The sequence below is a fragment of the Hypanus sabinus genome, chromosome 2, assembly GCF_030144855.1.
Source record: "Hypanus sabinus isolate sHypSab1 chromosome 2, sHypSab1.hap1, whole genome shotgun sequence".
Lineage (NCBI taxonomy): Eukaryota > Metazoa > Chordata > Chondrichthyes > Myliobatiformes > Dasyatidae > Hypanus > Hypanus sabinus.
Window position 1 is genome coordinate 57,962,985 of NC_082707.1, and position 26,799 is coordinate 57,989,783.

At 40.3% G+C, this 26,799-nt stretch overlaps 1 protein-coding gene across 1 annotated transcript in view; it reads left to right on the forward strand.

Moving 5' to 3' along the window:
• Positions 1 to 26,799, forward strand: part of zbbx (zinc finger, B-box domain containing) — a 146,491-nt gene that overhangs the window by 69,511 nt on the left and 50,181 nt on the right. The window contains exons 12-14 of the mRNA XM_059946888.1: positions 5,865 to 5,974; positions 7,673 to 7,752; positions 9,754 to 9,941. Coding sequence (XP_059802871.1) covers positions 5,865 to 5,974; positions 7,673 to 7,752; positions 9,754 to 9,941 — 378 coding nt within the window. The remainder of the gene's footprint in view (positions 1 to 5,864; positions 5,975 to 7,672; positions 7,753 to 9,753; positions 9,942 to 26,799) is intronic.

Here is a 26,799-nt window from a genome sequence, read left to right on the forward strand (position 1 = left end):
CAAATTGGCTGAATAATGACTCCTGTGATGTTGGGAATCTTGAGGGGGACTTAACACTTCTGTATGAGGATGGTGGTGCATTTCACCCATGTGCTGGGCTCCACCAATGTTCATGTTGGGGATGTGTTTGGGTTTTCTGATTTAGTTAGTTTAATTTTTTCTGCAATTCATGCCTTGTTGTGGCAGGATTACAGCACTTTGAAAAGGTCTGTTGATTGAAGGATTACTTCAATCCTGTAATCCTTGTTAGTAAGTGAACATGTAGAATCATAAAGTCATAAGCACATAAACAAGCCATTTAGTCCACTGTGTCATTACCAACTATCAAACATCCACTAACACTAATCCTATAGTCCTTTTATTTATTTGTTTGTTTGTTTGTTTGTTTATTTATTTATCTATCAATTAAATTTTTAGAAAATTACAAAGAATAAATGTGATGATAAAATAGTAAGTGTTACGTATCCCGTAACTGGATAACTCACCAGCAAAGATAGAGAAGTCTGTTGGAGTCTGATGGCACTATTTTTGAACGGTTTTATTCATAAAGGGGGCACAAAGTAAGGTTAATACAAACATTCAGAACGTATACATCGGCAAAACTCAATCTAAAGCGCGGGCATAGCAATAATCATCATTAAGAAATAATCTCGACTGTTGTCTAGGGGATAATATATTTGTTGGAAATATAAAAGTCACTCAGAAGTCTGCAGGCTTCAGTCTTTTTGTTGGGGAATCGCTGGGTTTCACGTGTTTCAGAGAGAGTGAGGAGAAACGACAAAACTTGCCCGGGTCTTTGACGAAGCAACTCCGTTGAATCAGGGGAGCGTTGTTTCCCTGTTATTAGTTCAAAGTCCTTCTCGGTATTATCAGCCACCCACTCCCCAGGCAGAGAAGTTATGGAGCGCACGTGGCTTTTTACTGGCTTCCAGCTATCACGGGAGTGTTGAGCGATCGAGTCCTTCTGGTGCGTCTCTCTGGGGTACCGCCTTTTGCAGTCCCATTTTATCTTGACTTGCAGAGTTGTAGATGTCCATCAAAGTAGAGTGATGCAATCCCCACCCCCACATTGCCCGAGGGTGTCCATATCCGTGGTAGCTGTCACGTAGCAGGGTCATGCCCTTAGCACAGGTGTCTCTAAGAGCCATGGCCAAAACCGTTACATTGTCTCTCATTTGCCTGGGTCCGAGACCCGAATTAATAGTGCTCTTGCGATTTTAATATTTATTTTTATTTTCCCCAATTACTTTATAATTTTACCTTCAAAGGACCTATGTATTTATTCCTATCTTTTGTAGGTATGGAAGCCAAATTTTCAAAAATATATCATATTCATTTCTTAGATTGTATGTAATTTTTTTCACGTGGAATACAACCATGTATTTCATTATTCCAATGATCCATAGTTAAATATAAATCAGATTTCCAAGTAACTACGATAACTGTTTTGGCTGCTGCCAATGCAATTTTTATAAATTTTTTCTGATACTTATTCAACTTAAGTTTCGGTATTGTCCCTTCAATATCTCCTAATAAAAATAATACTGGACTAGGTGTGAGTTGTACTCCAGTAATTTGTTCCAATAAAAGTCTTAGATTTATCCAAAATAGTTGAATTTTAAAACAAGACCAAGTAGGATGTAAAAAAGTACCAATTTCTTGATTACATCAAAAACATTGGTCAGACATATTTGAATTTAATCTATTTATTTTCTGTGGTGGTATATATAATTGATGTAAAAATTATATTGTATTAATCTAAGTCGAACATTTATTGTATTTATCATTCTATCAGAACATAATCTTGACCAGCTTTTTCCATCAATTTTAACATTCAAATCAGATTCCCATTTTTGTCTTGATTTATGAATTCCTGATTTAATTGTCTGTTTTTGAATCAAATTGTACATACAAGATGTAAACTTTTTTATTTTTCCTTTTTTGAATTAATACTTCTATTTCACTTGGTTTTGGCATCAACATTGTTTGACCCAGCTTTTCTCGTAAATAAGCCTTTAATTGAAAATAACAGAAAAGAGTGTTGTTTGATATTTTATATTTATTTTTTAATTGATCAAATGACATCAATATACCTCCTTCAAAACAATCACCTATATATTTAATCCCCTTTTGGAACCAATTATGTAAAAGTTTATTATCCATTGTAAAAGGAATAAGCCTATTTTGAATTAAAGTGCTTTTTGCTAATAAAGATTTTTTTATCTCATCGTCCTTATTTACCTTATTCCATAAATCAATCAAGTGTCTTAATATAGGAGATTCTTTTTTTCCCCGTATCCATTTGGATTCCCATTTATATATAAAATCTTCTGGTATGTTTTCTCCTATCTTATCTAATTCTATTCTAATCCATGCCGGTTTTTCTTCATCAATAAAAGACGCAATAAATCTAAGTTGATTTGCTTTATAATAATTCTTAAAATTTGGAAGTTGTAACCCTCCTAAATCAAATTTACATGTCAATTTTTCCAATGATATTCTTGACATCTTTCCTTTTCAAAGAAATTTCCTTACATATTTATTCAGTTCTTGAAAAAACTTCTGAGGTAATTGTATTGGTAAAGTTTGGAATAAATATTGCAATCTAGGAAATATATTCATTTTTACAGCATTAACTCTACCTATTAATGTTATTGGTAACATCATCCATTTATCAAGATCCTCTTTTATTTATATTTAATAATGGCAAATAATTTTGTTTATATAAATTATTTACATCACTATCAACTCTAATACCTAAATATTTTGTCCCATTTATTGACCATCGAAATTGAGTTACTAATCGACATTGATTATAATTTCCTTTGGTAAGGGGTAAAGTTTCACTTTTATCCCAATTTACTTTATGCCCTGATACTTTCCCATATTCTTCCAATCTAAAAGATAATCTTTGCAAAGATTGCAATGGGTTTGTTAAATAAATCAAAACATCATCAGCAAATAAATTAATCTTATATTCTTCTTGATTAACTCTAAAGCCCCCAGTCTGAATCTGTTCTAATTAATTCAGCTAATGGTTCTATTGCCAATACAAATAAAGCAGGTGATAATGGGCAGCCTTGTCTAGTTGACCTCGCTAAGCAAAATGGTGTTGAAATCTGACTATTTGTAACTACTTTAGCTTGAGGATTAGTATTTAAGGTTTTAATCCATTGTATAAAAGATTTTCCTAATTCATATTTTTCCAATACAAATAAAAAATCTCATTCCAATCTATCAAATGCTTTTTCTGCAACCAAAGCAACTGCCACATTCACTTCCTCTCTTTTTTATGCCAAATTAATTATACTAAGTAACCGGGTTATATTATCCATTGGTTGTCTGTTTTTAATAAAACCTGTTTGATCCATATATATTAATTTTGGTAAATATTTAGATATTCTATTAGATAAAATTTTTGCTATTATTTTATAATCTGTATTCAACAAAGAAATAGGCCTATATGATGTTGGTTTTAAAGGATCTGTATCTTTTTTTGGCAATACAGTTATGATCGCTGTTAAAAAGATTGTGGGAGTTTATGCATTCTTTCCACTTGATATATTAATTCCATAAAAGGAGGAATTAATAAATCTTTAATTTTTTTATAAAATTCAGGAGGAAAACCATCTTCTCCTGGGGATTTATTACTCTGAAGTGATCCTAAAGCTTCTTCAACCTCCTTTAATGTAAAGGGCATATCTAATCCTTTCTGTTCTTCCAAATTTAAGTTTGGAAGGGTTATTTGTGATAAAAATTTATCTATCTCAGCAATCTTATTTTGTGATTCTGATTGATATAGTTCAGTATAAAAAAATTTTAAAGTTTCATTAATTTCTAAAGGTTTATAAGTAACCTTATTTACACTTGTTCTAATTGCATTTATTGTTTTAGAAGCAATTCAAAGTTTAGAAGTAACTAAACAGAAATAATACGAATTAGGTGAAAGATCACATAAGATTCTTGCTTGGCAGTTGAAAACAGAACAGGCTTCTAATCCTATAGTCCTGACGAAGGGTCTCAGCCCGAAACGTCAACAGCGCTTCTCCCTGTAGATGTTGCCTGGCCTGCTGTGTTCTACCAGCATTTTGTGTGTGTTGTTTGAATTTACAGCATCTGCAGATTTCCTCGTGTTTGTTCCTATTTTATTCTTTTCACTTTCCCATCAATTCTCCTTGGGTTCTGTCATTCATATACATACTAGGATAATTCACAGTTAACCTATAAATCCATATGTAATTGGGAAGTAGGACGGAATCAAAGTACCAGACAGAAACCCACACGGTCACAAAGAGAACATGCAAACTCCACCTGTACATCACCAGAGTTCAAGATCACACATAGGCTGCAGTAGTAACTCAACTACGTAGTCACCAGCTGCATCTTAGTTATTGGTTCCTGGAATACTTTATTCTAAAATTTGCTGTACAAATCCTTTACATTTATTAATATTAATTGGAAGTTTAATGGATATAGGTTATCTCAAAAGAAAAGCATTTTTATTCAGTGGAGTAATCCACCATCTTCTAAACTATGGTCTTCATTATTTTGAATTATCAGTCAATTTCTTGTTAAATGAAACAAAATAAAAACAAATTTTAAGAACATTTAGAAGCTAAAATTTTATGTCCCCAAAAGTATTAGCTTTTGAATACTTAGGTCCAAACATAAGATCAATTAACAGAATGTAATGGTTATGATTGATACACCATGAGAATATGGTGGCCTCCAATTTAAAACTTGTACAGTTGTACACAATTTTTCTGCAGTATGGATTTGATTCACTCTAGAGCATATCTGAGTACTACTTATGCAAATATCATCACTGATTAACTGGACAACTCACACTCATTCCTAAATCACACTTCATTCATTTGTGCACAAGAGAACAACCTGCTCTGAAGTTCAAACAAAGAAATGCCATTTTTATACAGAAATTGACCAGTTAGATACAGATATTGATCCAATGAAAAACTTGTGCACTCCTGAATCCCTTCATTTGTATATTTAAATCCTAATCATAATACATATTCCAGGTTTTAATAACTAATCTACATGTTAAGGGCTAATAATACTTGAGAATTAATAAGATATACAGAAATGCTGTACAAACGTGAGCTAGATTTTCAAGGGTCATGGATGACGAAACTATCTCTGACAAAGATATTGTTGTCAGTTTGTCATCATGACTCTTGCCATGCTGAACTTACACACTTGGAAAAAACTGTACAAGAGGAAGTCCAACACTCAAGCTGTACAGTGCCTACACTTGGTTCTGTCAGTACACCATTTTAACCCTCGCTTTGCTGCAACTTCCATATAAACAGGCAAATCCTGATCTGCTTGCTGTTGTTGAGTGCAGTTCTGACATGGAACGCCTATGGTGTCCAACAGGGCCACGCCAGCCTCTTTCATTTAATTGTAAATTTATATGTATTGAATTGTTTGAAGTGTTTTCAAGAGTTCTGATTTAGTAGTTACAATTCTTTTAACAACTAATTAAAATATTTAATTTATATATTTATATTTAAATTACATATTTATATATTTATAACATTGTGAATTTAAATTAAATTAAACATGTTTTGCGAGGCATTAAGCCCGTGAATGTGCCTTAGGCTGTAAAAACATTTAGGAAAGTAGGCCTGTCATTCACATTAAAAGACATTCACATTTTGTGTGCACCTAATTTAATATAAAAGATCGCAGGCACACAAGTTACACAGAGGGCAAAATCTATTCAAAATTCCACAAAGTTTTCTATAGCTTTTGGCCAATTTGCAGTGGGGAGAAAAAATAACATCAAGTGAAAACTCTTGAGTAAGCTTAACAGGTATGAATAAGTTGGTTCCCTTTTTTTTCAGCTGAAGAGATTGAGGAACATGAAAACTATGTTGCCCTTTTTAAAGTTGATGAGCTATGTGAAGATGTAGGGCAAGTACATCCAGTTTTGAGCTTTTCTGAAGTGGATGATGTGAGTATGTTTATTCCATATAAGTTAAGTAGTTAAATGCCTAGAAATGCAAGTACAGAAGCAAATAAATGAAGATCCTTTCTTTGTAAAACCTTGAAGTGAAGATTAGATTTATATTTTTAAACTGTGAGGAATTTGGTTAAAATTATTCAATGGCTTTGGGAGCTCTGTGCAGTAAAGTTTGTAGAAGTAGAATTCTTACATCAAATTGAATAACAATGATAAATATTACAGACATTATAAGGTCCTTGCCTGATGTGTTGGATAATAATTTCCATCTCTCAATGGATCTCTCAACAGTTACTGTGAGGATTTCAGCAGTGTGGCCATTTTATTTACAAATTGAAATATGAACATATAGTAATTTAAATAATACTGAGTGCTTTAAATACTAGGTGCACCATGTATATTCATTCATTTGCAATGAAGGGAGATAACACAGTTGATAAATTAGCTGCGTAAAATTACGAGATAATAGAGGTTCTTGTGTAAAGAGGTGGGAGAGGGATAACCAGTTCAGGAGGAGAAATTTGATAGATAGATTATTCTTAAAGTAAATTTATTTTAAAAAAGCAGTAATCCAATTGAATATATTACATTACAAAGCATAGGTACCTTGCATTCTTGTCCCTAATCAAAAGATGCCTCTTCCCACATGTATTTCTGAACCACTTTCTTCCTTGAAGTATGTGCTAAACCTTGATTGACTTGGTACTTGAAGTTATTCTGGAAGGGAACACCTTCCAACAATGAGGTGATGGGTGGTGGGATGAGTAATATCTAGTATGCTGTGAAGATATGAGGGATTATTAAGAAATGAAACCATTGCAAGTCTTCTAAGATAACAGAAGGAATAGAAGCTGACATAGGCCATACAGCCTTTCAAGGTATTTCTGTCATTCAGTTAAATCATGGTTGACTCTGTGTCTTGTCTGCTTTGTTGCTCAATCATTATATCTTCTGATTACTGTTGCATTCAAAAATCTATCACATCTAGCTTTGAATAGATGTTGTGACTGAGCATGCAGGGCCTTCTGGGGTAAGGTTTCCAAAGACTGATGACCACCTATGTAAAGACATTTCTCCTTATGCCGGTTCCAAGTGTCCAACATTATCATATCTTAGCTCTAGCCTCTCCAAGTAGAGGAATAGAGAAAGCAGTGCATTGACTCCTAAGCTCTCAATCTCTTTAATATGGTGTTTTAAAGACCAGAAACCTTTACTAATTAGTCTATTGGCACTAATTGCTGTTATTATTTTCTTATGAAATTACTTAACGTTAAAATGTCACAACTTTGATATCAGTTTTAGGACCACAATCCCTTATAGCTACACCATATCCCACATTCCTAGATTTTGTTTCTACTTGATGTATTGCTACACTGTATTACTTTGCACCATCATTCCATCAGTAAAGCAATATTCCTTGTCTTCATTCAATTACTTTTTCTTCTTCACTTTTCCTCCCTCTACACTTTAAAACCTGTTTATTTTTAGTATCATTGGTTTCCAGTCTAAGGTAATTGATTTGAAATATTTTATTTCCTTCCTCTTCCTATGGATGTCATTTGACTGCAAAATACTTGCAGCATTTTCTACTTCTAAGTGCATTCCTGATTCAGTACAGCCATGTTAAAACAGTGATGGAAGCAACCGAAGTTTAGGTGACTGAACAAATCATGTTTTTTTTTAAATTAGGCCACAGATGAAATAATCGAAGAATCTTTCAATTATTTGGTTGAAGAAGCAGAGTACAGTGGAGAAGAAAATAGTCCAAGGTAATACAATATTGTTTGTGAATTACCTTGGTATAAGTCTACAGAAACCTTCAGATATATGGCGCCGCACAAGAAAATACTTGGAGTAAGCCTTGAAAATTAAAGAAAGGAGAAAATGACTTTAAGATGTAATAAGCTTTCATGATTTCCATCAACCATAGAGTTGCATTTTTTCCAAAAATCATATAACTCTTTTACACATAATCTGTTTCGTTTCTGTGTCAGTCATTCTCAAAGTATATTTATTTTTTATTATGCCACTGATGCAGTTCCCATTTAATGATTAATGTAAATTTTGTTTGTCAACTGAATGGATTTGGTTTTAACATGAAATTTGAAATAGTGGAGAGCAATTCAGATGGTGCTACTTTCTCATGCTTTAGATTCCACTGTACAGTTCGGTAGCCTATGGTCCTTTCTTTTCTCTTCCTGTCTCACTATCACAGAATCTTTGTGATTCCATCTTTACAAATTTTTAATCCATGCTAAATAGCAAATATTTTCATTGCCAACTTTCTCTTCTAATATTATCCAACTTTCTGGACTTGTTTCCAGTTGCAAAGAGTAGATGCTGACTATACTTTGCAACTAGATGGCAGATTGTGATGCCTGCTTTTTAAATTGTGAAAATCAATGTGAAGATATCAAGGAGATAATCCAATGCATAATTTAAATGGTAAAATAATAATTTATTGTTTTTATTCAATTGATTTTTCTTCAGAAGGGATGTGAAAGTTCAAATTTCTTATTTCCCATCAGGATTCAAACTAAATCCAACTTGAAATATTCTTTTAGAATGCAAAGTTTATGACTGTAGATATTTCATTTGTATGTAACATTAAAATTAAGTTTTAACTACGTGTATTTGATGAAATAATAATTATTGGATTTGTTTCACTGTGACAAGTATTTAAAAGAATGCCATCTTTGTGCTAATAGAACAGTTGTATAACCTTGCATAGACACAGAAATATTCAAAGGGGAAAATAAAGTGAATGTTATATATAAAAAGTTCAAGTATTTTTATATTTAAATTGTGTACTTTAATGATAAGTGAACTGATATTGTTGACAAGTAAGCATTCTGTTGAGAAACTGGACCACTTCTTCAAAAGCAACCTTCACACCAGAACCTCGCATGTTTATCTGACTGGTACTATTGGGAATAGCCTTCTCAGATTCTGTATTAGGTGAGAGGTGCAGTACCCTGCCATTTTCAGGTAAAACTAGAGCATGTAATAAAATTAGTGGTCAACTGTGCTCTGTAAATATTCTTTATACTGTTGACCTATCTTTTGATGCACTGAAGAAAGCTGAGTTCATCTACCAGATGTCGGATGCTTGTGATCCAATATTTTATCTAGTTTTTTTTTAAATCTTCTCTGACTTCCTGCACATTTGCACAATTGGTCTTGGCAAAGCTCCAGTTCATCGGTCCTTACTCCATTAGATTTAACTAGTATACAATTTCATCCTCATGCTAGTTGAAACTTGAACCTGACTTTATGTTTACAGGATAACCATAAATGTTTAGTTCAAACTATGCACTGCATTTCAGTTTCTTAATGACTCTCAATAGCCACGTTGTACTAATAGCAGAACTGTGAAAAATCTGTACTTTCTTTGGTTATGTTCAAATTTTTTGTGCATGGTTATTGAAAACTTTTGGCAAAAAATTCTTCTGTTTAACTAGCTTGATTGGAAAGGATCCATTGGCTTTGGATGTTGAGAATCATAAACAATTGAAAACAGAGGGTGGTGAATATATGGAGTAGACAACATCTAGATAATCAATTAAACATTTTAATATTTTTGCTGTGTATTTATAGATAAAATTGTAGTGCCTGTTTAAAAATATTTATGATTGAAGCTGCTAGTATAAGCTTCATAAATGTGTTTACTATGTCCTGCTAAAATCAATGGAAAATATTCCTAATACTAAAAAATAAAACTTAATATTGTTTATATATGTAAATCATTGTAACTGTGATTTTTTTTCCAGAACTAACAGAAGCTTATCTAACCTGGTAAGCTCATCAGTGCAACAAGGTATCACTATATCAAGAAATACTGATACCTCACCAGCTCACGACTCAAATCAAAATGATTCATCAGATCTTAGTTGTATTTATAATGTAGAAAGGGAAGATAAACTGTTATTTCCTGACTCAAGTATGGAGAATCATGAAGGTACAGCATTTCTACTTTTTCTTATACTTATGAAACAGAAAACTGGACAGTCACCCTTCAGTTCCTTCAGCAAACAGGATTTTGAATATTTATAATTATCTTTATCTAACCTACTGCTCAGTTTCAGATAGGAGTAGCCATTACTTGTTGCAAGATGTGGGAGATTTAAAAAGTGGTACCTGTTGGGACTTTTGTTCAGTTTCAGGTAGCAGGAGCCTAAAGGAGGCTCAACTGCAAATTGTTAGTTAAAAATTGATTGGGCAATCAGGCAATTGTCAAGGGCTAAGTTTAAGTGGAGTGTGCATTGTGGGAGTGGTCAGAATGTGACTGGATAGTGTTAGAGTGAGGAACTGAGGCTTTGATTAGAAGAGGTGAAGATGGTTAAGGTCCCTTTCTTTCTACTATTGCACAGGTAGAGCAGAGGGGATAGAAGCCAGGGCAGCAGAGTGCTCCTCTTGCAGGATGTGGGAAGTCAGGGAGATCTCCAATGTGTCTAAGACTCCACCTGCAAGAAGTGCATCTGGCTGACACTCCTTACAGACTATGCTAGGGAGCTGGAGCTAAATGATTGACAGAAGTTTCAGGGAGGCAGTTACTCCTTATGTTTCAGGACACAGGTAACTATGAGGAAAGATAGAGGAGGCTTGACCCAAAAGCAGAGCAGTAGAAATGATTCAGTGATCAATGATAACTTCAATAACAGACAATGAAAATAACAAGCCACAAGGGGCCAAAAAACCGAGACAGAACAGATACTAAACACCACAGGCAACAAGGTAACTGATGTCTAGGTGAAACTTGTTGAGGCTGGCTAGTTCAGTGGGTGAACAAGGACTGTGAATGAGAGCTGGGTTTAAGTAGGTTGCAGGTGATAAATTGGAAACAAGTGGCAGGTGACTCCTATTAGCCAGGTGGAGACTGGGTCCAGGCCCCCTTCCTATGGCTGACATCCAACAGCTCAGGATGATCTGGATGGGTCTGGAAGAACTCCCTGATGAGAGATGAATTCAAGCTGAATCTGGACCCTTTCCTGTCGACCAGATGCTGCACACACTTCTATCAACTGGTGAACCATGTACACTGGACCACCTTTCAGCTTTCTGAGTTTCAGATGTGCAGGCTCAGGTGGGTTGAGAGGTCTATGGACAACGGGCTTGAGGCAGGATGTGTGGAAGGTAGGTGTGATCCTGAGGTACCTTGGCAGCTGTAGACAGTAAGTGACCTGATGGATGTGATAGGTAATCATGAAGGGACCAATGAACTGAGGTGAGAGCTTGCAGGAGTCAGTGTGCAGAGCAAATCTCGTGTTGACAGCCAGACTCAGACCCCCGTTCAAGCATTCCGTGCCCATTTCTAAGCATTCTGGCAGCGGTGAATCAGGGCCCTGGCATATTGGACATCTACTGTTGCCTTCTCCATGGGGAATAAGGGGGGTTGATAGATATAAACATACCTGTTGCAGAGGAGGTGTGTAGATTGAGGGACAGTTCAGCCCAGAACAGATACTTCTTCTATGTGGAAGGGTTAGAGGTGGTGAAGCATCAGAAACTTCTCCACTTGCTAATTGGTTCTTTCTGACTGACCATTGGACTGCAGATGATAGCCAGAGAACAAACTCACTGAGGTATGGATGAGGGAGCGGATGGCTCGTCAGATGCAGCACACGAATTGTGGGCTCTGGTCTGACACAATGTCCTGAGGGAAAGCACAGAGGTAAACTGCATGTTGGAGAACAAGGCCCGCAATCTCAGTGGCTTACAGAAATTTGGGGAGGGCAATGAAGTGGGCTGCCTTGGAGAATCTGTCTACCCCCGAATTGATCACCATGGTCCCACTGAAAGTGGAAAACCCATGATAAGATCCATGGGTATGTGGGTATCCAGGGATTAGTAAGGGCCACAGAAGGCCAGAGGGTAATTGGTTGGTGGAATTGGACTGGGCACATTGAGGGCAGGTGGCAATGAAGTGATGTAATTTGCAATCCTGGTGGGCCACCAGAACCAGTGTCGCAAAATGTATGTCATGCACCCTCCCACTCCCTCCCAGATGGCCAGATAGGGGTGAAGAGTGGGCCCACTGGTGTGCCTCAGAGAGCATAGCCACCGGCACTTACATGTGGTTGTCAGTTGTGTGGGCTGGAGCAGGTTCGTGCTGTTGGGCCTGGCAGATCTGGTTCCCAAGATCCCAGATGACCGAAGTGAGGATCTGTGAGGATGGAATGATGAGCTGAGGGTCAATCTCTATTTCAGCTGGGTCGAACTGTTATTTCAGGGCTTTGCCTTACTGTTCTTGGAGTCGGGTCAATAGGAGATGGTTAAGTTGAATTCCTTAAAAAAGTGGGCCCAGTGAGTCAGACATGGGTTGAGTTTGTAGGTCTGTTGTATCGATATGAGTTTCTGGTGATCAGTCCAGATCAGGAAGGGCTTGCTGTTTCCCATCAGCTAATGTCTCTTTTCCTCTAAGGCCCATTTAATAGCAAGTAGCGCCCTGTCTTCTATTCCATAATGGTGCTATGTAGAGTTAAGCTTGGTGAGTAGGCATGATGGTGTGTCTGCCTATCTGGTTCTTGCTGGGAGAGGAAGGCCTTAATGTCCCCCTCTACCACAAGAAGTCCAGAAGTGTTCGGATGGTGGAGAATGGGAGTGGTGGTGAAGTCTCTTGAGCTCCTCGAAAGTGTGGTCCCTGGCAGCAGACCAGGTTATCCGTTAAGTAGGTGATTTGGTGAGGGAGGTTCCAGATGAAATGGCGGTAGAAGTTGGAGAAGTCTAAGAAGCGCTATAGATGTTTGAGGGAGTGCAGTTGGGGCCATTCAACAATGGTGCACTATTTCATTGGGTCCGTGGTTATGCCTTGGGTGAACAGACATAATCCAGGAAAGACATTACTCTTTCTCTAATTTACAGTACAATTGGGTTTTGAAGACATGCTGAAAGACTGAATGGACATGACAGATGTGGTATTGGGGTCCTTGGCAAGAAGATGCAATTAAGGTAGACAAACACATAAGTACCCATGTAGCTTGTCTCGTAGGATCTTGTTAATGAAGGCCTGGAAAATGGCCAGACTGTTGGAAAGTCCAAGTACTAGTAGTGGCCAGTGGTTGGGTGTCCACAGTAGTTAATGCAGGGGTGGGGACCCTCACGATTCTTTTTGACAAAGGCAATTCCTGCACCACTGGGGACTGGCATGGTTGAAAGAAACCAGCTGTAGCGCTTTGGTAATGTTGACATTTATGGCTTGGGTGTCAGTAGGAGGGAGAACAGATGATGTCGGGGAGGGGTGGTACCTGGGAGGAGGTTGATTACGCAGTCATGTGGTCTGTGATGCGGCAGTGTGTTGGCTTCCCTTTGGAACTGAAGGTGATGGCTATGTTGTGGTATTCCTGTTAGATTTTGATGAGACCAAGGGTTTCCTTCATCTCCATGGATTTACAGGATGAAGTAATCTGAGGTTGCAGGCAGGTGGGTCCCCAACTCAGCAGTGAACCAGACAAAGTGAGGGTCATGAGTGAAGTAACAGAAGATGAGAGGAATATTAGATGTGTTGATAAGGAGAAATTGGATAGACTTTGTGTTCTCTGATGCTCATGTGCATAGGCTATGTGCGTGCTCTGACCATTCCAGATCCCAAGGATGTCTGTTGAAGGCAGAGAGGAAGAAGGGGTGAGAAATACAGTAGGCTCAGTAGGGAGTCTAAGCTGAGAACAGAATCCGGTCCAGAAAGTTGCATTCTGCACAGGAATCCCTCAGAGCTTACAGCTGTCAGAGTGTGGAGGAGGACTGAGTTGGGCTATGGAACAAGGGACCATGGGGAGCCTACCAGATAGATGGCCCTTTGTCTCTACTTGGAGGTGCAGTTTCCTGGACACAGTGGGCATTTGATGAGTGGGTGATTGGCTGCTCTGCAGTAAATGCACAAGTTGTTGATGCAAATGCTCTTGGGGGATTATGGGAGTTCTCCCTAACTGCATGGGTTCTGGAAGCATTGCTGATGAGAGTCCTGCAGGTTGAAATGGTCTGGTGATCTGGAGAGTTGTTCCATAAGACACTTGTCAATATGGAAGGCTAGACTGATCAGGCTTTTGAGGTCTAGGGGTGAGTATCCCCAGGTAGACAGTTCATCTTCCAAGCACTCTGGGTGGCTTTGATGGTAATAGGCCAGCAATGCTTCCACATTCCAGCCACTGTCTGTCGCGAGGATCCAGAATTTCACGGGGTATTCCTGCACCAAGTGTGAGACTTGATGCAGGTGAAGTATCCAATTCACTGCCTTCCTTACGTTTCCTGGATGGACGACCAAGATGGCTCCATCTATGGCAGCCGTATTATGAGCTTTGTTCCAAATCAACAGTATACTACTGATTTCTACAATTTTCTTAGCACTTTCTGTTCAAGTAACTGATAGTCATATCAGATGTGAGAGACTGACCCTTCTGAACATCGAAAACATGGCATTTACCCATTTTCTGCTGCCTTTCCTACACTGGAAACCCCTGCTTGTGCGATATATAGAAGACTCATCTCTTACATTGCCACTACCTCGGAAGAAGCACCGGAGGCAAGGGAGAAGGGCCTTTTTAGCACCTTTGAATTCCCAGGTTTCCAGCACCTGGAATACCTGGTGCTGCTGTGCAGACCTTACTGGCTGCCTAGGAAGTTCATAGCTGTTATCTTCACAGTGGTGTACATTCTGCCACGGGCTGATACTGACTGGCTCTCAAGAAACTGTATGAGACCAATAATATGCTGGACACTGTACACCTGGAGACTGCCTTCATCGTTGCCGGTGACTTTAATTGAGCATCGCTGACAGAAGTCTCTCCTGCTACACTCCCTTCCACAAAGCTTATAAAGTTCTCATTTGCCCAGCTTTTGGAAAATCAGATTACTCTTCGATGCTTCTTTTGCTGACGTACAGGCAGAAGCTGAAAACAAGAGGCAGACATATTTAAAACCGTCCACAGTTGGACTGACCAATCGGTCACCATGCTGCAGGACTGCTTTGAAGGTGTCAACTGGAATGTCTTCCATGATGAGGATGTCTCAGAGTTCACGGTTGGAGTCACATGCTTCATCCAGAAATGCATCAACAATGTTGTCTCCCAAAAATTGGTCGGGTTCTTCCCAAACCAGAAACCCTGGATCAATAATTCTGTGCCAGCAGCACTTACCGCGCAACACAGAGCATACACTGCCAGCAATTAGCAGGAACTCAAGAAAAGCAGCTATGATCTGTGCAAAGCTAACAAGACTGAAACAACAATATAGGGACAAAATTGAGTCAAGATTCACAACAGTTAGCACATGTGACTTGTGGCATGGGTTGCATACCATCGCAGACTTCAAAGCTAAACGTGGTGCTGCCAACATCACGGCCTCTCTCCCAGATGAGCTCAATCACTTTTACACTCAGTTCGATGTCACTAACTCTCAGCGTCCAAGGAAAGCCACTGCTACAACCTGCAACCTGGTCATCTCTGAGGCTGAGGTGTGCAGATATTTCCAATGGGTCGACTGTTGCAAGGCCACAGGACCAGACGGCATCCCAGGGTGAGTACTCAGGATGTGCGCAGCACAACTGGCAGGTGTGTTTACAGACATTTTTAATCTCTCTCTCTCCCAGTGTAGAGTCCCCTCCTGCTTCAACTTATCCAAAAAAAATCCCTGTATCAAAAAAAGACCAAGGTAACATGTCTGAATGACTGGCGTCCTGTCGCATTCACCTCAATAATAAGCAAATGCTTTGAGAGGCTGGTCAAGGATTACTCTGCAGCATGCTACCGCCCAAACTGGACCCTCTACAATTCGCCTACTGACACAACCGATTGACAGATGATGCAATAGCCAATGCTCTACATACCGTCCCTTACACATCTGGAGAAGAATGATGCTTCTGTGAGAATGCTGTTCTTGGACAAAGTTCAGCATTCAACACTATCATTCCATCCAGGCTCGACAAGAAGCTCAGAGACCTTGGCCTTGACCCTGCCATGTGCAGCTGTATCCTGGACTTACTATCTCTCAACACAGGAGCCCCTCAGGGCTGTGTACTAAGTTCCCTCCTTTACTCCCTGTATACCCATGACTGTATCACCACACACAACTGTAATTTGCTAATCAAATTTGCTGACGACACTGCATTGATTGGCCTAACCTCAAACAATTAACAAGGTGACCTACAGGGAAGAAGTCATCTTTCTGACATGGTAATGTCAAGGAAACAACCTCTCCCGCAACTTCACAAAAACAAAGGAGCCTGTTGTGGATCACAGGAGGAATAGAGATGGGCTAACCTCTATTGACATCAATGGATCTGGGGTTGAGAGGGTAAACAGCTTTGTTCCTTGACATCTACATCACCGAGGACCTCGCATGGTCTGTACACACCAGCTGTGTGATGAAAAAGGCACAATAGTGTCTCTTTCACCTCAGATGTTTGAGGAAGTCCAATCCTAAGAACTTTCTACAGGGACACAATTGAGAGCATCCTGACTGGCTGCATCACTGCCTGGTATGGGAACTGTACTTTCCTTAAACGCAGGATTCTACAGAGAGTGGTGCAGACAGCCTAGCACATCTGAAGTTGTGGACTTCCCATGATTCAGGACATTTGCAAAGACAGGTGTGAGAAAGGGCCCGAAGGATCATTGAAGACCTGAGTCACCCCAACCACAATCTATTCCAGCTCCTACCATCTGGGAAACAATACTGCAGCATAAAAGTCAGAACCAACAGGCTCCGGGACAGCTTCTTTCACCAGGCTATCAGACTGATTAGCTCATGCTGATTTGAGTATATTTCTTTGTTACGTTGATTGTTCTATTTGTTATAAATTACTATGGTTGCACGTTGCACATTTAGATGGAGACATAACAAAAATTTTTACTCCTCATGTATGTGAAGGATGTGAATAATGTCAATAATGTCAATTCAAAAAAACTTGGCACATCTCAGTGGTGAATTCTTCACATTTAATGCAAATTGTTGTCTTAGAGTTTGCCCAGTCAAGAGAGAGATGACAAAGGCAATCTTGGGTCAGTCCATAGAATATAGAGGTGGCTGGAGCTCAAAGTGTAAGATGCACTAGGGCAGGAGGTAACAGCATTGACTTGGAGATACATCAAAGCGCTTAAATCTGGGACTCTGAGGGAAGGGGTTGACAGGCATGGGGTTGCTGTAATGAGACGAAGAGTTGGTTGAAAGTGGCGAGCAGATGTTCAATGGTTTTCTGTTGCTTCTGGTTTATGTACTCATGTCAGCCAATGACTTTCTTTAGGCAACCAAACTTTGCTGGGTCATCGTGGGTTTACTAATCCTTTTGGGAAATGTAGAAGAGGCTTGACCCAATAGCAGAGCAGTAAAGAAAATTCAGTGATGAACAATAACCTTAACAATAGATGGAAAGTAACAGCCATGAGGGACCTCAAAATGAGAGGGAACGGATACTAAATACCACATGATCCAAGGTAACTGATGCTTAGGAAAAGCTGCTGGTTCAATGGGTGAACAAGGACTATGGCTGAGAGTTAGATTTAAATAGGCTGCAGGTGATGCATTGGAAACGAGTTACATGTGACTCTTGCAGGCTGGATGGAGATAACAAATAACAGTAACAAGTTGATGTTTAGGAAAGGGAACAGGAAAAAGTAGTCAGTGTAGGGTGCCCCTTTGATTGTATCCTTCAATAACAAGTACAGTGGATTCAAGTTAATTGGGGCATACTGGGCCCAGTTAAGTGGCAAGCCTAATTAACTAGTTTCATGGAAATAGTTAGAAAGATATAAAAGAGGCAAACTGCTGTTTAACTGAGTAACACATTATGTATTTAAATGAAATATAGAACAAATTAGAACATTACCATTTCTACTATAGTACTATAAAACTGTGTATTTGTTCCTCATAGTTACCGACAGGAATTCTTCCAGTGTGTGCTACCCTGTTCTTTCGATTGACTGCAGATGTAACTTTCCTCTAAGCAATGTATTTTTATATCAGCTTAATGGTCTACAGATTTTACAATTGAAGTTTTCGGCAGAACAGGCAGGTACAAGATGAAGTGGATGAAGGTTCACCACCAAGGCTGGAAGTGAGGAAGGACTCCAAGCCAGGCTGAACTGCAGAGGGATGAAGACCCCTCTACCCAACTTATTGTTAGCAAATGTGCAGTCACTGGAGAACAAAATTGAGGAGCTGAGGGCAAGATTGCTGTATTGGAAGGAAATGAGGAACTGTTGTATTCTATGTCTGGGCGAGACTTGGCTTTCACCCAGTATACCAGATAGAGCGATCGGACTGGAAGGCTTCTCATCTTTCTGTATGGACCTAACTGCTGATTCAGAAAAGACAAAAGGTGGAAGTGTGTGTTTCATGGTAAACTCTTGGTGGAGCTCCAATGTGGCAGTTTTGTTGAACTCATGTTCTCCCGAACTTAATCACCTAATGATCAAATGCAATCTGTTCTATATACCTGGAGAGTTCTCCTCCATAATCCTGACTGCAGTTTACATACTATCAGTGACCAACTATAATCAAATGCTTGAGTTGCTGTATGATGCTGTCTCCAAACAAGAAATGATCCATTCCAACACATTTCAAATCATATTTGGGGACTTCAACCAAGCTTGTTTGAAGAAAACCCTAGGAAATCTACAGATGCTGGAAATTCAAACAACACACACAAAATGCTGGTGGAACACAGCAGGCCAGGCAACATCTATAGGGAGAAGCACTGTCGACGTTTCGGGCCGAGACCCTTCGTCAGGACTAACTGAAAGGAAAAATCTCATAGTATCTTTCCTTTCAGTTAGTCCTGACGAAGGGTCTCCGCCTGAAATGTCGACAGTGCTTCTCCTTATAGATGCTGCCTGGCCTGCTGTGTTCCACCAGCATTTTGTGTGTGTTGTTTGAAGAAAACCCTGCCCTATTACCATCAGCATATAACCAGGGGTCCCAACTCGTGACACCAATATTATACTAAGATAAGGAATGCCTACCGTTCTGTGCCCAGACCGCATTTTGGTAAATCTGATCACTTGGCTGGCCTTCTACCAGGCACAGGCTAAAAAGCAAACCTCCAGAGATTAGGACATCAAAGAAGAGATCATGGGAGGCAGAGGAGTGGCTACAGGATTGCTTCAAGTCAGTGAACTGGGCTGTGTTCAAGGACTTATCTATGGATCTGAATGAATAAATCATGGTTGTTACAGACTTTACTAAACTGTTATAGGTGAGTGTGTCCCCACAAAATAATTCAGAGACTTTCCCAATCAGAAGCCCTTGATGATGCATGAGATCTGCAATCTGCTGGGAGCCAGTTCAGAGGCATTCAAGTCTAGTGACCAAGAAAGTTACACGAGGTCCAGATACGATCTTTAGAAAGTCATCTCATGGGCAAAATGGCATTTCTGGACTAAACGTGAATCAATGAAGTAGGCTCGACAGCTATGTCAAGGCTTGAATAATATCACCTCTTATAAAGTTAAATCAAGTGACATGGGTGATAGCAGGTCTTCATTTCCAGATGAGCTCAATGACTTTTATGCTTGATTTGACTGTCAAAACATGCAGGAACCATCACAAACTCCCGCAGCCCCCAATAATCCTATGATTTCAGTCTTTGAGGCAGACTTACAAGTAGCCTTCTGGAGGGTGAACCCCCAAAAATCATCTGGCCTAGTTGGGGTACCTGGCCAAGTACTAAATACCTCAACTGGCAGGAATGTTCACTGAGATTTTCAACCTCTCACTCTGACAGTGTAAGGTACCCGGCTGCTTCAGGCGGGCTTCAATTGTACCGTTGCCCAAGAAGAATGTGATGACTGGCCTCAATGTCTATCATCTAATAACGCTTACGTCCACAGTGATGAAGTGTTTTAGGAAGCTGGCAATGAAACATATCAACTCCTGCCTGAGAAGTAACTTAGATCTGCTCCAATTTACCTACTAGGGCAACAGGTCCAGCAGATGCTAGATTATTGGCTCTTCACTCAACCCTGGAACATCTGGACAGCAAAGACTACAGCTCAGCATTCATACCATCGTCCCCTCAACACTAATCAATAAGCTAGACCTTGGCCGCAATACATCCTTGTGAAATTGGATCCTCAATTTCCTCACTTGCAGGCCGCTCACTGTCAGTTTGGATTGGCAGCAACATCTCTTCCACGATCTTCATTAGCACAGGTGCACGGCAAGGCTATGTGCCTAGCCCCTGCTCTACAGAGTTTACGCTTATGACTATGTAGCCAAGCACAGCTCCAGTGCCATATTCAAGTTTGCTGATGACACCACTGTCCTATGCCAAATCAAAGGTGGTCACGAATCAGCATGTAGAAGGGAGATTCAAAATTTGGCTGAGTGGTGCATAATAAACTCCTACTCAATGTCAGCAAGACCAAGGAGCTGATTATTAATGTCAGGAGAAGGAAATCAGGTCCATGAGCCAGTCCTTATCAGAGTATCAGAGGTGGAGAGTGTCAGCAACTTTAAATTCCTTGGTGTTATTATTTCGAAGAAACTGTCCTGGGCCCAGCACGTAAGTGCAATTACGAAGAAAGCCTGGCAGCACCTCTACGTCCTTAGGAGTTTGCAAGGATTCGGCATGACATCTAAAACTTCTATAGGTGTGTACTAGAGAGTTTATTGACCTGCCTAATCACAGCCTGGTATCACACCAATGCCCTTGAAAGGAAAATCCTACAAAAAGTAATGGATATGGCCCAGTCCGTAAGGGTTAAAATCCTCCGCGTCATTGAGCACATCCACATAAAATGCTGTCATAGGAAAAGCAGCATCCATCATTAGGGATCCCTACCACCTAGGATATGCTCTCTTCTTGCTGCTCCCATTAGGAAAAAGGTACAGGAGTCTCAGGACTCACACCACCAGGTTTAGGAACAATAACTACCTCTCAATCATCTGACTCTTGAAACAAACATCATTTGCTCCATCATTGAAATGTTCCCACAACCAATGAACTCACTTTTTAGGACTCCTCATCTCATGTTCTTGATATGTATTGCTTCCTTGCTTGCTTAGTTATTTATTTATTATTAGTTCATTCTTTTTCTATTTGCAGATTGTTGTCTTTTGCACACTTGTTGAACACCCAAGTGGTGTAATCTACCATTGATTTTGTTATGGTTATTATTCTATAGATTTATTGAGTATGTCAACAAGAAAATGAATCTTGGCGACATATTTCACCCTGCCCTCAAATTTACCTGGTCCATTTCTGACACGTCCCTTCCCTTTTTTGATCTTTCTGTCTCCATCTCTGGAGACGGCTTATCTACTGATATCTACTACAAACCTACATATTCTCATAGCTACCTGGACTATTCCTCTTCCCACCCTGTCTCTTGCAAAAATGCTATCCCCTTCTCACAATTCCTCCGTCTCCACCGCATCTGCTCTCAGGATGAGGATTTTCATTCCAGGACGAAGGAGATGTCTTCCTTTTTTAAACAAAGGGACTTCCCTTCTTCCACCATCAGCTCTGCTCTCAAATGTATCTCTCCCATTTCCCACACATCTGCCCTCACCCCATCCGCCCACCACCCCACTCAGGATAGGGTTCCCCTTGTCTTTACCTACCACCCCACCAGCCTCCAGGTCCAACGTATAATTCTCTGTAACTTCCGCCACCTCCAACGGTATCCCACTACCAAGCACATCTTTCCCTCCCCCACCCGCCTTCTGCTTTCTGCAGTGATTGCTCCCTATGCGACTCCCTTGTCCGACTCACTTCACCTGTGAGTCGGCTTGTGTGGTATATTGCGTCTGGTGCTCCCGGTGTGGCCTTTTATATATTGGTGAGACACAGCACAGTCTGGGAGACCATTTCGCTGAACACCTACCCTCTGTCCGCCAGAGAAAGCAGGATCTGCCTGTTGCCACACATTTTAATTCCACGTCCCATTTCCGTTCTGATATGTCTGTCTATGACTTCCTCTACAGTCAGGATGAATCCAAACTCAGGTTGGAGGACAACACCTGATATATCGGCTGGGTAGCCTCCAACCTAATGGCATGAACATTGACTTCTCTAACTTATGTTAATGCCCTTCCTCCCCTTCTTACCCCATCCCTGATATATGATGTTTAACATGATATTTAACTTTTCTCCCCCTCCCCTTTTTCTCTCTCTCTCTGCCCATCACTCTGCCTGTTCTCCATCTCCCTCTGGTGCTCCCCTCCCCCTTTTTTTCTCCCTAGGCCTCCTGTCCCATGATCCTTTCCCGTCTCCAGTTCTGTTTCCCTTTTGCCAATCAGCTTTCCGGCTCTCAGCTTCACCCCACCCCCTCTGGTCTTCTATCATTTCACATTTTCCCCTCCTCCTCCTCCTTTCAAATCTCTTACTATCTTTCCTTTCAGTTAGTCCTGACAAAGGGTCTCGGCCTTATAATGTCGACAGTGCTTCTCCCTATAGATGCTGCCTGGCCTGCTGCGTTCCACCAGCATTTTGTGTGTATTGCTTAAATTTCCAGCATCTGCAGAATTCCTCGTCTTAGCAACATATATGTACTTTGATAATAATTTACTTTCAACTTGGAAATGAACAAAATCAGCTCAGACACCTAGTGCAGATAACAGACTATGTTCATAGAATACTTCGATGATTGCATCTTCTAAATCTTCATTTTCATTGCAACATTCAAAGTGATTGTTAATAACTTACAATTCTTTGTAGTTCCTTACTTGTTGACTTGTCGAAGAGTGAAATTGTTTCATTTTTACTCCCAGCCATTGCTGCCATCCCCAAGCCCAAATGCTTCAAAGTGCAGTCAGCAAAACAGTTCTTAATTGTCTTACTGCTTCTTTTGTGCTAACTGTCAGTGACAAATATCACTGCTTTTTGAATACACATGCAACTGACGTTATTTAAAACTGTTCACTCTAAGCACAGTATGGTGTCTATTGGCCACTTGAGTGCATGCAACTGATGCAAGTTACAAACTGATCAGCAACAGTGTCCCATCCTAATTAAGTAGTTTTGTGTCCCAAATAAACAAAGGGAAACCCAGCTATTTAGTATTTTTAATTTTATTTTAAGACTTGTCCCAAATAAACTTGTACCCCATACAAGGCTCATTGAGAAAATAAGGAGGCATGGGATCCAAGGGGACATTGCTTTGTGGATCCAGAACTGGCTTGTCCACAGAAGGCAAAGAGTGGTTGTAGACAGGTCGGTGACCAGTGGTGTGCTTCAGGGATCTGTTCTGAGACCCTTGCTCTTTGTGATTTTTATAAATAACCTGGATGAGGAAGTGGAGGAATAGGTTAGTAAGTTTGCTGATGACACAAAGGTTGGAGGTGTTGTGGATAGTGTGGAGGGCTGTCAGAGGTTACTATGGGACATTGATAGAATGCAAAACTGAGCTGAGAAGTGGCAGATGGAGTTCAACCCAGATAAGTGTGAAGTGGTTCATTTTGGTAAGTGAAATATGATGGCAGAATAAGAAGGCATATGGTGTATTGGCCTTCATCAATCATGGAGTTGAATTTAGGAGCCGAGAGGTAATGTTGCAGCTATATAGGACCCTGGTCAGACCCCACTTGGAGTACTGTGCTCAGTTCTGGTTGCCACACTACAGGAAGGATGTGGAAACCATAGAAAGGGTGCAGAGGAGATTTACAAGGATGTTGCCTGGATTGGAGAGCATGCCTTATGGAAACAGGTTGAGTGAACTCAGCCTTTTCTTCTTGGAGTGACGGAGGATGAGAGGTGACTTGATAGAGGTGTATAAGATGCTGAGAGGCATTGTTCATGTGGATAGTCAGAAGCTTTTTCACAGTGCTGAGATGGCTAGCATGAGAGAGTACAGGTTTAAGGTGCTGGGCAGTAGGTACAGAGGAGATGTCAGGGGTAAGTTTTTTATGCAGAGAGTGGTGAGTGCATGGAATGGGCTGCCGGCCATGGTGGTGGAGGCGGATACAATAGGGTCTTTTAAGAGACTCTTGGATAGGTACATTGAGCTTAGAAAAATAGAGGGCTATGGGTATGCCTAGCAATTTCTAAGGTAGAGACATGTTCAGCATAACTTTGTGAGCCGAAGGGCCTGTATTGTGCTGTAGGTTTTCTATGTTTCTATATTTTAAACAGATGTCCAATCAACTGATGGTCCAATGAACCAGAATCCACTGTGTATCTTTTTGGATACAATACGGGGGGAGGGGGGGGGAAATGACTGAGCAGAGGAAAGTCAAAGCAGCCAGGTCTCTGGCACTGACCCTATTTCTGTGACTCAGAAGGGAAGGGAGAAAAAGTGGCAAGCAGTAGTGATGGGAGATTCATTGATTATGGAAACAAAGGAGGTTCTGTGGATGAGAGTGAAATTCCTAGTTGGTATGTTGCTTCCTAGGTGCCAAGGTCAGGGATATCTCAGATCAAGTCCAATGCATTGGTCTGTGTCGGTAACGGTGACATAGGCAGGAAGGGTGATGAGATACTGTAATGTGAGTTCAGGGAGTTAGATGCTAAGTTAAAGGACAGGATCTCCAGGTGGTAATCTTAAGATGCTACCCATGCCACATGCTAGAAGTTGGAAGATCTTGCAGTTTAATATGTGGCTAAAGAATTGACGCAGGAGAAAGAACTTCAGAGTTCTGTATCATTGGGCTTATTCCAAGGAAGGTACAAATGGGATGGGTTTGCACCTAATCTGGAGGGCAACCAATGTCCTTTTGGGGAGGTTTCCTAGTGCAACTCTGGGGCTTTAAACTAGAACTGGGGGATAAAAACCAGAAGAGGCAGGTCAGCAAGTAGAGTGGCTGTGGGGAAGTAGATGTTAAGCCTACATGCAAAAGCAGAAACAGAAAGACCAATTATGGCTGGACTAATGTTTTGAATTGTGTATACTTTTAATAAAGGATCTTGTCCTTTCCCAACATATATGATGAATAAACTCTTCTTGGGCTTCCAACTGGGTACAGATATTGATTATAAACAATGTTTTGATGACAAACTCTGCCATCTTCATCAGGGATGTGGCCCAAGAAGGGCCTATTCATGTTAATTTTAATTGCAAGGGATCATATCATAGGTAAGGCGGACGAACAGAATATGGATAAGTATATGTAATTATGATGTTATAGCCATTAAGGAGATTTGGTTGTGGGAGGGGCAGGACTGGCAGCTCAGTGTTCCAGGGTTCCGTTATTTCATACATGATTGAGGGAAAGGTCTTACTCAGACAGGACAGACTGGACAGCTCATCTTCTGAGGCAATGAGTGGAACTGAGGAATAAGAAAGGAATAACCACATTAATGGGATTGTATTATAGACCACCCAATACTCTGAAGGATTTAGAGAAACAGATTTGTGGAGAGATTGCAGATAGTTGCAAAGAAGCATAAGGTTGTAAGAGTAGGTGATTTTAACTTTTGACTGGGATTGACCAATTGATTGGGACTCTCGTGCTGTAAAAGGGTCTGGATGGAACATAGTTTGTCAAATATTGTTAGGAAAGTTTCCTTAATCAATGTGTAGAGGTCCAAACTTGAGATGGTGTGATACTGGATATTCTTTTAGGGAAGACAGGTGACAGAAGTGTGTGTAGGGGAATACTGTGGGTCAAGTGATCATAATTGCATTAGTTTCAAGATATTTATGGGGAAGGATAGGACTAGTCTTTGGGTTGAGATTCTAAATTTCAGGAAGACCAGTTTTGATCACATCAGAAGAGATCTGGTGTGTGTGGATCAGATGAAGTTGTTTTCCAGTATTGATAACCTTTGTAAATGGAAGACCTTCAAAAGTGAAGTATTGAGAGTACAGAAACTGTATGTTTCTGTTAGAATAAACAGCAAGGGTAACAGGTTTAGGGAACCTTCGTTTTCGAGAGGTATTGAGGCCATGGTTAAGGAAAGGATGTAGGCAGGTAGGAACAAATGAGGTACTTGAGTGAAAGAAATGCATGAGAACACTTAAGAAGTAGTGTTCTGTTCTTCTGCTGAGAAAAACAGGCCCCCAGTCCTCGGGGTTGCGTTGCCAGTAGCCATTGGCAGGGACATCTTAATGTGCTTGGCAGAGGATGGTGCTGAGAGAAGCTGTGCTGGAGGGGATGGTCAGAGGCTCAGAGGTTCAACAGACTCAGAATCTGCTGCAGTCGGGGTGCTGGGGAGCTGTCTGTGAGGCTGTGTCTGACAGAGCTTTCATTGTATGCTGCGTCTGCGAGGCTGTGTCCAGCGGCGCCTTGGAAGTCCATAGTGGGGTATTCCCTTCTGCTGCCTGCATGGGATGATGAGTCTATCGGGACCCTGAGGACTTGTTGAAACTGTGTGGTGGTTTCTTTGGAGCTTATAGTCTTTTAACATCTTTGGACGATTTTTACTGTGCCCATGGTCTGTTTTTTTATCAATTATACTATTGTTTGCACTGTTGTAACTATGTGGGTTTGTGCAGGTCTTGTAGCTTTAGTTTTTGGTTTGTTGGGTGCTAGAGTTGGTCTCCTGACTTGGTGTGTCTGGGTAATCTTGTTTTGTCTGGTCAATTTGGAGCTCCTTTCTGGGGATGCGCTAGGATGGTAGCACAATATTAATATGCAGCAGCCTCTCCAGACTGTGGATTGGGGACTGCCAAATGTTATGTGGATTTTCTGGTATAATCTGTTTTGTCATGTGCTTTTGTGAGATCATTCTGGAGGAACATTGTTTCATTTTTTAACTGCATTGCATTTGTGGTTTCTAAATGACAATAAACTGAAACTGAACTGAACTGAGAAGGAAATCAGGAGGCTAAAAGAAAACATGATGTTGTTCTAGCAGACAATGTGAAGGAGATTCCCAAGTGCTTCTACAGATGTATTACGAGCAAAAGGATAACAAGGGACAAAACTGGTCCTTTGGAAGATCAGAG